The 11,771-nt window shown below is 35.7% G+C and overlaps 1 protein-coding gene across 1 annotated transcript; it reads right to left on the bottom strand.

The window, feature by feature from the left end:
• Window positions 1-2,549: 2,549 nt before the first annotated feature.
• LOC141623217 (uncharacterized) lies at window positions 2,550-5,355 on the bottom strand. Its single transcript, XM_074439295.1, has 4 exons — window positions 5,189-5,355; window positions 4,919-4,983; window positions 4,758-4,835; window positions 2,550-3,922 (listed from the first exon to the last, which is right to left on the bottom strand). The coding sequence occupies exon 4, from the start codon at window positions 3,857-3,859 to the stop codon at window positions 2,768-2,770; it is 1,092 nt and encodes a 363-aa protein (XP_074295396.1). The 5' UTR covers window positions 3,860-3,922; window positions 4,758-4,835; window positions 4,919-4,983; window positions 5,189-5,355; the 3' UTR covers window positions 2,550-2,767.
• Window positions 5,356-11,771: the final 6,416 nt, after the last annotated feature.

Below are 11,771 nucleotides of genomic sequence, written 5' to 3'. Positions count from 1 at the left end.
ACTTATTGTGTATGTATTGCCTTTGCCAATGTGAACATGTAGCTCGTTGAAATTAGTGTAATAAAGACCTACACATAGAGGTTAAGAGTTGGGTGAATTAAGTAGAAGAATAGTAAAGTTGTGTACGAAATAAGCAAGAAAATTGAAAATGCAGGAAAATGGTATGTCTTTCTTCCTAGTAGAATGAACCCCACGTGCATATGAATCTAGCAACTCAAAATTAAGTTGCAAGCTGTACAATGCTGAAATGAAGCTTCTGTAATACGTATAATTAATTAATTAAGTTTGGTTTCTGATTGATGAAGTAAAATCCACATGAATATCAAATTAATCAAATCCCTTTTTGCTGAAATCCATGCACAAGTGGACCTTTCACCCTTTTAGTGAGGTAGAGTATGCATTACCCTACATTTTAAGCAACATTGCAATAACTAAAACACAAATCTCTATCCTAGTTAGTAGAGTTCACATTAGAGATTTAGAGAACAAGTAAATAAGGCATTCCTCACTAGATTCATCACGAAAAATGTTATTAAAAAGTTTATATTTAAATCTGCATAACGATAATAAAGAAATTAGAATAGTATTTGTAATGAAAGAACGACACATAGGAAATATATAATAGAACTTATAAACATATCTACATTAGAGTGTTAATTAATCTACTTAAACTATCTCATACAAGACTATATTTATCACCGAAAGTATTTTAGTCTAGTGGTTAAGACGAAGATATTGTCGACAATAGATCTGAGGTTTATATCTACCCTCTCATCTATTGTAATGCCAGTAAGTACGAAAAAAAATTGAATGTGGGATCTTAACAAAAAAGAAAAGCAATGCATGAACATTTTGTGTATAATGAACTACACGTTGTATTTACTTACACAAGACTAAGAAAGTCATTTTATATATCTTTTACCTCACTATTAACAAGGTCCATATTCATATAGTGTGAATATGCAAGTTCAACGCAGGCAAAAAGTTAACCATGATTAGTCAATAAATAATAACCGAAAAGTAAATTTAGTCAAAACAATACTATAAAAAGTATATAGACAGAAAAAGGCTACACTTGATAGGTAAAAGTTGACTAATCCCATAAAGGTGGCCTTTTTGTTAATACCTTTTCTTGCCAGTTTACACATTCCTCGACCAATCCAATATTATTTTAGCACAAATTCTTGTTTCAGACGGACATTTTTGGTCTTATTTGTCAGACGGATAAAATATTGCCATTTTTTAAGAAAATGTAACCAATTAATTCACAAAATGTTATGACTAGAGGTGTTATTTTTTACCCTGAAAATAATGTGAACAATAATGGTAACATGTTATCAAAAAATAACAACACTTTATTATAAAATAATGACATGTTACCCGTCTTATTTCATACCAAAAGCAATGGTCTTAAGAAAAACGGACCGTTATTTTAGAGCAATACAAGCTTCTTAAGAAAATGTAGGTTATTTATGTAGACAAAAACAAACGACAAAAAAATGTACCATGAACTTGCTATTACAGCATTTGTGGGTGGTTTTACGCACTTGACTTGCAATTTGCAAATAACTAATGCATATTAAGAGAATGCATGCAAGTTAAAAAGAAAATTAAACAAGAAAACAAAGAGATTAGGTGGAATAACAGACAGACAGAAGGATGATTCAATCATTTGGGCACCGCTTTGTAATGACATGAAAGAAGTCATTTGCAAATGTTCCAAATAAACGAGTGCTATTTTTTGGTCCAACAACGACACCACACAAAAATAGAAATGTGACAGCATACGAATAGTTAGTTTATCGACATGACCACAGTGAAAATATACAACTAATACGTGAACTAAGCAATGCGTTTAATCCCAAATTATATCCTTGAAAACCTTTCGATGTTTAAGAACAATCCGATGGCTAAACTAATATCATGCCCATACTTAACAGTTACACCATATTACTCCCTTTCTTCATATCTAAATTCCCGCATCAATTTCATTTCCTGTGAAAAGGAATTGAATTTATGGGGAATTTCATATTTGGATTTGAATGAAGTGAGGACTAAATTAACCACACGGAGTCGAGTCGACAACTCCTGGTACTACTATTGTGATCAAACTTGACTTCAAAGTACAGGCAGAGTAGATGTATAATGGTGACACCCTAACATCTGATACAAATGTGAGCCTGAATATAATCCAATCCAATCCAACAAGCTAATAAATGAGAATACTACTGAAAAGGAAGATTCATACAATTAACAAATCTTGCATATCTATCTCATTCGTATCCCTCCATATTAATTGTATGAATGTGACATTTCTCTGAAACAAAATAAAGGACAAACAGTACTGATTACACTACACACCCCCAAAACAACCCTTTTGCATTCTGCCATAAAATAGTAAACCTCCTTGAGTTTTCTCCATCAACCATTTTTGCAACACCAAACCCCATTTCCTTTCATCAAAACAGCAAAAGATACCTTTATATCTGCACCTTTCTTGTAATCACCACTTTTATGTATAATAATAATAATAATAATAATAATAATAATAATAATAATAATAATAATGTGTTGTATTATATCATCCCAAAAACAGGAAAGCTTACTACAAACATTTATACACGCAAAAAATTAAAGGAAAAAAAAAAACAAGAAATGGGTATTCTTTGTTGTTTACCTCAAGTCAAAGATAATTAAACCATGAGATGAGAAGCTTTTTTAATCAACTGCAAAAATGGGCAAATGTCAATATATTCTCTATGTCTTGTCAACATGATGGACCCACATTGGTAGTACCAGTACCCCTTTCATCCTCACTCCCAGACCTTTGATGATGATGGTGGTGATGATGTTCATGTTGCTGATGATGGTCACGATGTTGATGATCATGTTCACGTTGTTCATGATGAATATGATGATGATGATGATGAAGCATTAGATGTTGACCAGGTTGTTGTGGTGGTTGTTCTTGTTGTTCATGAAGTGAATGTAAAGGAATAGCCTGAGCAATCTCTCCTGTTTGTTGTTGTGATTCTGGTTGCTGAAGTAACAGCAGTTGACCGAGTGGCTCATCCACATCTGCATGCGGCGGCTGTTGCAGCTGAGCGTATGCCACGGCCGCATTCTGATCAAACGCGCCACCGCCACTGCCACCACCTAATGCCAACGAAGGCGACCCCATCTGATTAAACCCACCACCAGGACTATCAACATTAGCAGCTGCTGTAACCACAGCCCCACCTCCCACCTCATACGTTCCACAAAACCCGCCACTGCCACCGCTGTTAAATCTCATAAACTGTTGCTGCTGCTCCCAGTTCCTCATCATCTCTTGCTCCTCTTTCATTGCCACAGCCATCTGCTGCGCTTCCATCAACTGTTGCGCATTCTGGTGAGACGGTCCTACCATCATGTTCCCCATATTATAACCCCCCATCACATTAGCATTCGCAACAGCAGCAGCCGCAGCCGCGTTATACCCCCCTGGTGGAAACATCGGTGCAGCGGCCATAAGGGCAGACGGTCCAATATAAGTAGCCAGCTCCTTCTTAGCCGTGATGAGGTCACTCTGCACCTGTTTTAGCCTTTGCTGCAATAACGAAATCAGACCCACACATCCATACACCGGATCCCGCAACCTCGCCTCCGCCTCATATGCTAACGAGTTCACCGCATCCTCCCTCTGCGCTGCCGCCAACTCGTTCAGCAGCTTCGCCACATTACTCGCCCCAAACACCTTGTGCACATTAGCAAACCTTTGCGGTTGATCTGGCGGGAAATAAGGGGCAAACACACATTCCTGCGTGCACTTGCGCCGTAAGAACTTACATGCTGCACACGGTGAATTCGACGACGACATTTTCAAAACCTTGTTTTTTAATTCTTGTCTATTGCGTATCAACGACTTTTTCGATTACACAAGCTGCCAAAGTAAAGGATACGGGATCAAAATTTGGCATTTAGGAGGTATAAAATCAAATGAATTGACGTAACTAAGTAAATGAATCAAATCTAGAAACTCACATCAATTGCAGAAGATGAATAAAATAATTATGTAGAGGAAGTTTCATGTACATAGGGAATCCAACAGCATATTCATATCATTAATTTTTCTAAATCTAAGATATATTATTGAATTGAATTCTACTAACTACGACGCTTAGCATTAGTAGCCTTAGTACTTCCTACTATTAACCTATTAAATTCACAGATTACGGAATAAGACGGTACCGTCTCACACAATAATTACCGTATTAAACTAACTACTACGGAGTAATAAATAAACGAAGAGATTTAATTTCAGTATGAATGAATGAACAGCTAGGCAGTAATATACACAAATAAATGAAATCAAAAGAGAGGAAGGTGAAGTGTATTCATCTCACCAGAAATACTCTCATTTTCATGTACATACCAAGAAAAAGAGAAGAACAATCGTCGTAGTTGTCGTCGAATCATCATCATATCATATATTATACGCTAATCAAACTATATTAGTTCATAATCCCATTTATAAGATCAAATATTAAACGATAATCACAATATTATACTCAATAATTCACTTTACATAACGAAAACCTAAATCTCACATTCAAATGTCATGTATCAAATTGTTTAACTCTACTTTGAAGAAAAGTCATGTATTATACGATTTTTACAAATTATTTCATAAATCATATGAAATCACTTCATATAATACACAAATATACGCCCAAATCTTCAACAAATAAACTGAATAAAAATTAAAATCGTCTCACCTAGGTTTATCTTCAACTTATTCACTCAACTGTAAAATCTTTTTTTACACTTTTCACTCCGTTTATTCACATTCGCGCCTGCAAAAAAAATCATAATAACAAAAAATCAGTCGCCGAAAAATGAAAACGACGTCGTTGATAGTGAACGTAGAGAAACGAACCTGAAACGGTGTCGTTTACGGTTTACTGGAGGAAGAAAGTGCAGAAGATCCGATCCTTCACCTCCCTAACAATAATAAATATTCTTGAAATTAATAAAAATGATTAAATAATAATGTTAATTATTACTCCACTTATAGTTATTATAGTAATTAATGAACAAAATTAATCTGAAAACAATAACGTAAAACGCGTCATGTAATTCAAGAAACACAAAGTAATGTAAAGAAATCGAATTAGGGTTATTTGGTGATTAAAATTAGGGTATATACCTTGGTTAGAAGAGAGGAAGATGAGGGATAAGATATTGAGGAATTGAGGAATTGATGTGTATGTGATGGTGATTATGGTTTCTTAATTTGTTTTTGACGAGGAAATGGAGAGAATCAAGAGGAGGAAACCTGATGATTTGTGAAATGTCACCTTTTTGTTTCTATTCTATTTTCGTTTTGTTTTTTTGTGTATGTATATGGATATAGAAACAAGCTTAGAAGCCCACGTTTTTTAATCCACTTCGCCTACCCGGAAACATGTATATTTGTATAAGATCGTATTATAATTATATACTCCGTAGGTAACACGAATATATTGTAAAACGGAATTTTGGCAATTATACTCTTAATAAAATTGTTTTACGAAAGATTAACGGCCATTGGAAAGGTTGTTATTATAAGGATACAAGTTGAGTTAATTTTCGTTTCGTTGGGTTATAAAAGGCTTATTTTGAAACTTGAAAATTTCTAACCATAATTCCAATATTGTTGTTGTTTAGCACCCCGATGAGAATTGAAGGAACACCCCTGTTAATCCTCCTTAAATCCACGAGGTTCGTAGTGAATTATGATTGTTGGGGGTTTACTAGATTATAATAGTCTTTATAGGTTGGATTGAATTGGATCTAATTAAATTTTGTGTAATTTTTTGGTTAGTGTTAATTTGAAAATCGACTTTAATTGTTATTTTGATTGGATCATTTTTTTCAAACTTAACTTCGAGGATAATCTTGTCATCAACTTTCACCAAAATGGTAAACTTTGACCATTTTTTATAGAGGTAAAAGTTCATTGTCAAATTTGTTAACTTACCAAACAATACATCTTGGTCAAAGTTGACAATTTAAGTCCAATGGCCTAAATAACATTTTTCTTTCGAATAGTAAAAGATAGAAGTTCAAACATACATGAGATTGAGAAACCTTTCCGGAGGGAAACGAGGTGTAATCGGTGGCGGTGGCGGTGGCGGTGGCGGTGGCGGCCCAGCCTTAAGAAAAAAGAAAAGAGTTCATTAATTGATGATCAACAATTAATAGTGACAAAAAATGATGTAACACGTATGAAGTACTCGGTAGTATAATTTGGGGAAGATATCCTAGTTGTTTTTGCACAAATTCTCATTATAGATGGACATTATCCGTCTATACGTATAGACGGATACCATTTCCCCTCATAAAATACCCATTTGCCATAAAGTGGAAAACATATGGGGGGTGTCCTACCTTGTCCCCCTATCCATTTTATTAGAGGTCTTTACCCGTCTGTTCGTCCCACCCGTCTATACCAAGACCTATTGTTGTTTTTGTTATCCAGATTTGATTTATTTACTACCTTTTGAAAATGTCAATAATAGTAACCAAAACTATTTTAGTTAAGGATTGTTTGTGTTTGTTATCTCGATTGACTTAATATTGTACAGAAAGTGTTAGGCCTTCTTTAGTCCTTGATTTATTCATAATGTAGCCCCAAATTTATAACTACATTTTCTGACGTCTAAAATACAAAACCGCGACTAAAATAATGAGTGCAGTTTAATTAAGAGCACTCTACATTTATCAATTCCAACTAATATACGGTGCGGTGCAAGGCTGTAACCATCTAAACCTATTCTGTTGGCATCCCAGTGAGATGCTTTTATAGAAAAACCTTAGTCAAAATAAATATAGAACAATACATAGTCAAGTGATTCCATCTTGTACGTGCTGCGGCATAAACACCATGTTTTGTTTTCGAAGGAGAATATAAGGCAATTTAAGAGAATATCCCCTCTTCTCGCAACATTCACATAACTTATAACTTTATGGTCCAAAGCCATACATGTTAAGTTTATTCGATTATATTGACGAATCAAAACCAAGTCGCGTACCGTCAACCTCTGAAATATGAAGTCAATAAACAAATATTACAGAGTAAATAACTATAAGTTGTAACTAATGAAATCAATAGAGTTACTTTAAGAAATTGTAATTGAATCACCCAAAAAAATTTGTGTCCTTCATAAAGATCATTCTCCTTACACTTAAAAGTAATTCACCAAATATATAATTATAAAGATTTCGGTGTATAACTTACGATCCTCCCGGTGTTTAAAATTTTGTCTTCAATCAACATTGTAAATGCACCTTCTAGTTGATTCGGATGTTATGTCATGAAGGATCCCATGGCCCAATATGGCAGAGGGGGCAAAATGGAGTTATCGCCCATCGATACTACAAGTAGCTAATTTTATTTGGAGATGGTCCACTAGACAGTGACAAATGTGACAATACACAACTACTAATCTGCTATCAGCTACACGAAGTCTCCCTATGACGGGTACATCCCTCATAAGTTGGTGACGGGTCAAGTATCATCTATATGGGTATATAAAACAAAAATTGAAGTGCTTAATGAGTCACAAATAATTTATCTTATCTATCTATGTAGATTTTATTTGACCATCACAAACTTATGACAAATATCAGTCATCACAAATGAAAATTTGTACAGCTATTATTGCTTGGTTTTTTGGATTACGTTCCCACTAATCTCAACATTTTTGCTAAATAACTTGCACCATTAACTTTGACATTTGCATTTTGCCAATCTTTGTGAATTGTTAAGGTCATCGACAAGGGTTGACGACCGACTGTCAGTGTCAAAGTTTTGAAATCTTCCATTCTCTTCTCTTTTGTTCATGTAATTAGAAATTGGAATAGTTGACAAGTGTATGAATTCCACTTTCATTATAAATTTTATACTTCTTTCATCCTCGTGAATTATTATCTATTTTCATTTTAAATTGTATTATTTATTTTTATTTTGGTTAAGTATTGAACAAGTGATTAGTATATGTAATTGTCAATAATTTCTTTATTTTATTGATTTATTGCACTTGCATTGGTTTTGTATAAAAAGGAATAGATAACAATTCACCTGGGGCGGAGGGTAGTATTTAATAAACTATCACCAAGTCTTGGTACCAAGTACCGTTATTTTAACTTGGACCTTGATCTCCTCAAACGAAGTACCATTATCTTAACTTGGACCTTGGTCTTTGTAGAGAACTTCCTACATCGCGTGGCCTCAATTTCTAGGCACCTCAAACATCATTAAGTCTTGATATCCCGCCCTTAACCGATACACCATGCTATCAAGTCATGTCTGCACCAAATGTTACTGTATGGTCAAGTGAGTGTGTGCTCTCACTTTGTTCCTGGTCCTGCATGTCCATGTGTCCCACTTGGAACTATGCTACATGCCTACAAATGGATATCGAATTCATCTTATGCCTCCAATATACCCTGAATCAGGTAAGCCAATTGATCGAAATTGTCCTAGAAAACAACGATCTCTGACATCCAATTTGGCCCACCAAATGTAAAACCTGCCTTTTTAGGGGACCCTCAGTGACTAAGAAGCCTTGGGTGAAACCTTGATGGGTGCGTGTTATGTAGGGTTTGTGTACCTAGTTTGGGGGACTGACGGTGTTGACTCGACCTAGAAGGTTTCACTCTGTCGAGTACTTGTGGTATTCGGTCGAGTGTGGAGTTATACTCGACCGAGTGTAGGGGTTCAGCGGTTTTATATTTAAGAGCAGGAGTCGATGCCTAAACCATTCCCTTCACCTTCCTTTCATTTTTATAACCCTATAAGACAGTTTTTCTTCCTATTCCATTTCTTCTCTTTCATTAATCATCTATCTATACTTAAATCCAAAAGAGGAAGAGCTTGGACGCGGGGATTTGATAACAAGTCGGAGCATGGTTTCAGTCGCGGTCTAGTCATTATATGAAGAGAGGCGATGCCAATGTCTTCAATACGGTTATGTGATTGGCTCCGATTGCAAGTGGATTCGTTAGAGGTAGGGTTTCCCTACTCAGTTCAGTTATATGATTGATTATAAGATTGATGTGATATATGTTTATATGATTGGATGTTTATTATTATGTGATTGTGGTTATTGTGATTGTGGTTATTGTGATTATGGTGGAGGTGGTGGTGGTGATTGTGATTATGAAGCAATGTCGGGAGATTGACCTCAACCCCAGTATCGCTTGTTGTGACTCCCGTCACTTGGAGGATGTGCACATTAAGGATCTGGGTAAGCTCGTTGCGGTGAGTAGGTCTTTTGATGTTCAGTATTGTGGTTGGACATCGGCAGGGGTTGGTTGCTCGTTGCGATGAGAACCAGGGCTTACTCCCTGCGGTGAGTGCCATTAGTGTCCCGCGCTATGGTTCGGACACAGTTACTAGGTGTTGAGGAGATGGAGAGTGGTGTTAGAGATGTTTGTTAATTCCTTTACCTGATTGTATTCTTCATATTTGATCTTGTGTTTAGTGTATTGACTGTTACTGACCTTGTGGGTGTTTGTTGTTTGTTTCTTCTTTGTCTTATCTGCGGTGATCCATTTGATATTGCCGGTAAATGGTGAGCAGTGTGTCTTGACTGGTGTATCTTTGATTGCCTTGAGTTGCTGATGGGACGGTTGGATAGCGTGCGTCATCACTAGGTCTTATCTAGCTCATAAAGATCACAAATAGCAATGTTTACAATATGACGAGGCATTGCATCAGCTAGAAATACATCACTCCTACCCACACGACACTCATGAGCTAGAGCATAAGAAATGCTATTGAACTTTTTCGAAACAAAAGACCAGCCAACCGAATTAAACTGTAGAGCAAGTAAAGAAATTTTATCTATGACCGAATAAAACTCATTACGACCCTTCTTCTTGTTGACAATGGCATCGATGACCTCCTTGCAATCACCCTTCATAACGATGTCCATGTGCTCCATTCGTTTAGCTAGAATGACTCCTGCAAGCATGGCTTCTGCTTCGGCCAGTCACGGTTCCCAACACATATGGCTCCGTTCCGCCACTCCCCACAGCACCTTCCCCTCTTCATCTCAGCACCTATGTACTTGTTGGGTTTGTGCCTTAAATATGTTAGTCGCCACTTTCGAACGACTATGCAGAGGGTCTGTATTGGGCTAGGATCTGTCTTAAGCCTTATTAGGTCATTCTGTATTGGGTCTTATAGAGTATTATATAAACTCTCTGATCTATACGCCTCTCCCTAGCAGTTATGTTTATCATATCGTCTGATTTTGTAATCTAAAACTCCTCACACATTAATAAAGCTCTCTCCCTCCTGCCATGTGGACGTAGCTAATACACTGTTAGTGGACCACGTAAATTTGTGCGTTGCTTTTTTTTTTAGGGTAATGCTAAATACAACCCAGTGGGTTGTATTTAAGCATTAAATACCTTCTAATTTGGGTATTAATTTAGGAATTAAGAACTAAATTACACATTAACCAATACAATTAATACATATAATATTAAGAATTTATTTCCTCTTTTAGTTTCTTAAATACAACCCAATGGGTTGTATTTATCATTACCTTTTTTTTATTGTTCTTTATTGACCATATTTTGTGTGCTCTTTATCGATTTTCGTTTCTAAGGATAGTGATATACTGAGATGTATTACTGTTTTAACTAATGTTCATCTTGATTAACTGCCCACCTACTTTTCTTATCAATCATGCATGGTGTTAGCTAGCTTAGGGTTCCTTGGCTAGTCAAAATCAAGCAACATAAAAACAGGCGATTTATGTCACTTTGCTCACAATAGTTGATTTATGCGATTGCGATAATCAAGCAATAGAGCAAATCAATTCTACGTAGGTGGGTTGGTCATTTGTGTAAGAAATCCATAATCGATTGATAACATGCATGTGTTTTTTTTTTTTTTTTTTTTTTTTTGACAGCAAACATGCATGTGTTAGTTAAGGTATATATATATTCAGGAAAATGAGATGGCGCTATCCGATGGCGCTCAATTTGAGCGTCACGAGGGTATTATTGTAAATTTGTTACTTATTTGGCTTTCCCTCCATCTAAATTTAAAATTCAAACTATATAATGTTAAAGGGTAATATAGGAAGTTAGCATTATTAATTAGTTGTAACAATAATGATAAGGGTTATTTAACATAAATACTCTAAACTATAGGTGGTTTTCTCAAAATACTTCAACCTATATTTTAACTCAAAATACACCCAACTTTAAGCACCCCTTCTCAAAATATACTTAGGTGACCAGTTACCTGATTAACAGGTCATTGACTTTTTAAATTTTGTTTTCACTCTTAATATCAATCAATAATCAATAATAATAGTAATAATAGACTAACACTAAATATTTATACCACACCCCCATTAAGACCCAATCTCACGAAAAGACCGACCACCGACTTCCGAACACTCAAGCCCACTAGCCCCAACAAACCTCCACCAACAGTCCAACACCACCATCTAACTCCCCGTTCTCCGACCATTGACGATTTGACGGCCAACCTAATCACCACAATCCACACACAATCACCGTGAACACTACCACTTTGACCTTCCCACCAACAGTCCAACACCACCATCTAATTTTTTTGGATGGATCTATACCCTCTTGTAATTATAAATGGTTTAATTGGGTTTTGTTCTTAAATTTGATTCATAAAAAATGGTCATGGATAAACGTGGGTTATTGGATTTGATTTTTTGGCTACTCAGATTATGGCAAATAATTGGATTTGA

This window comes from Silene latifolia, chromosome X (assembly GCF_048544455.1).
Source record: "Silene latifolia isolate original U9 population chromosome X, ASM4854445v1, whole genome shotgun sequence".
Classification (NCBI taxonomy): Eukaryota; Viridiplantae; Streptophyta; class Magnoliopsida; order Caryophyllales; family Caryophyllaceae; genus Silene; species Silene latifolia.
The sequence above is the reverse complement of the archived record's forward strand: the minus strand, read 5'-3'. Positions and strand labels throughout refer to the sequence as shown.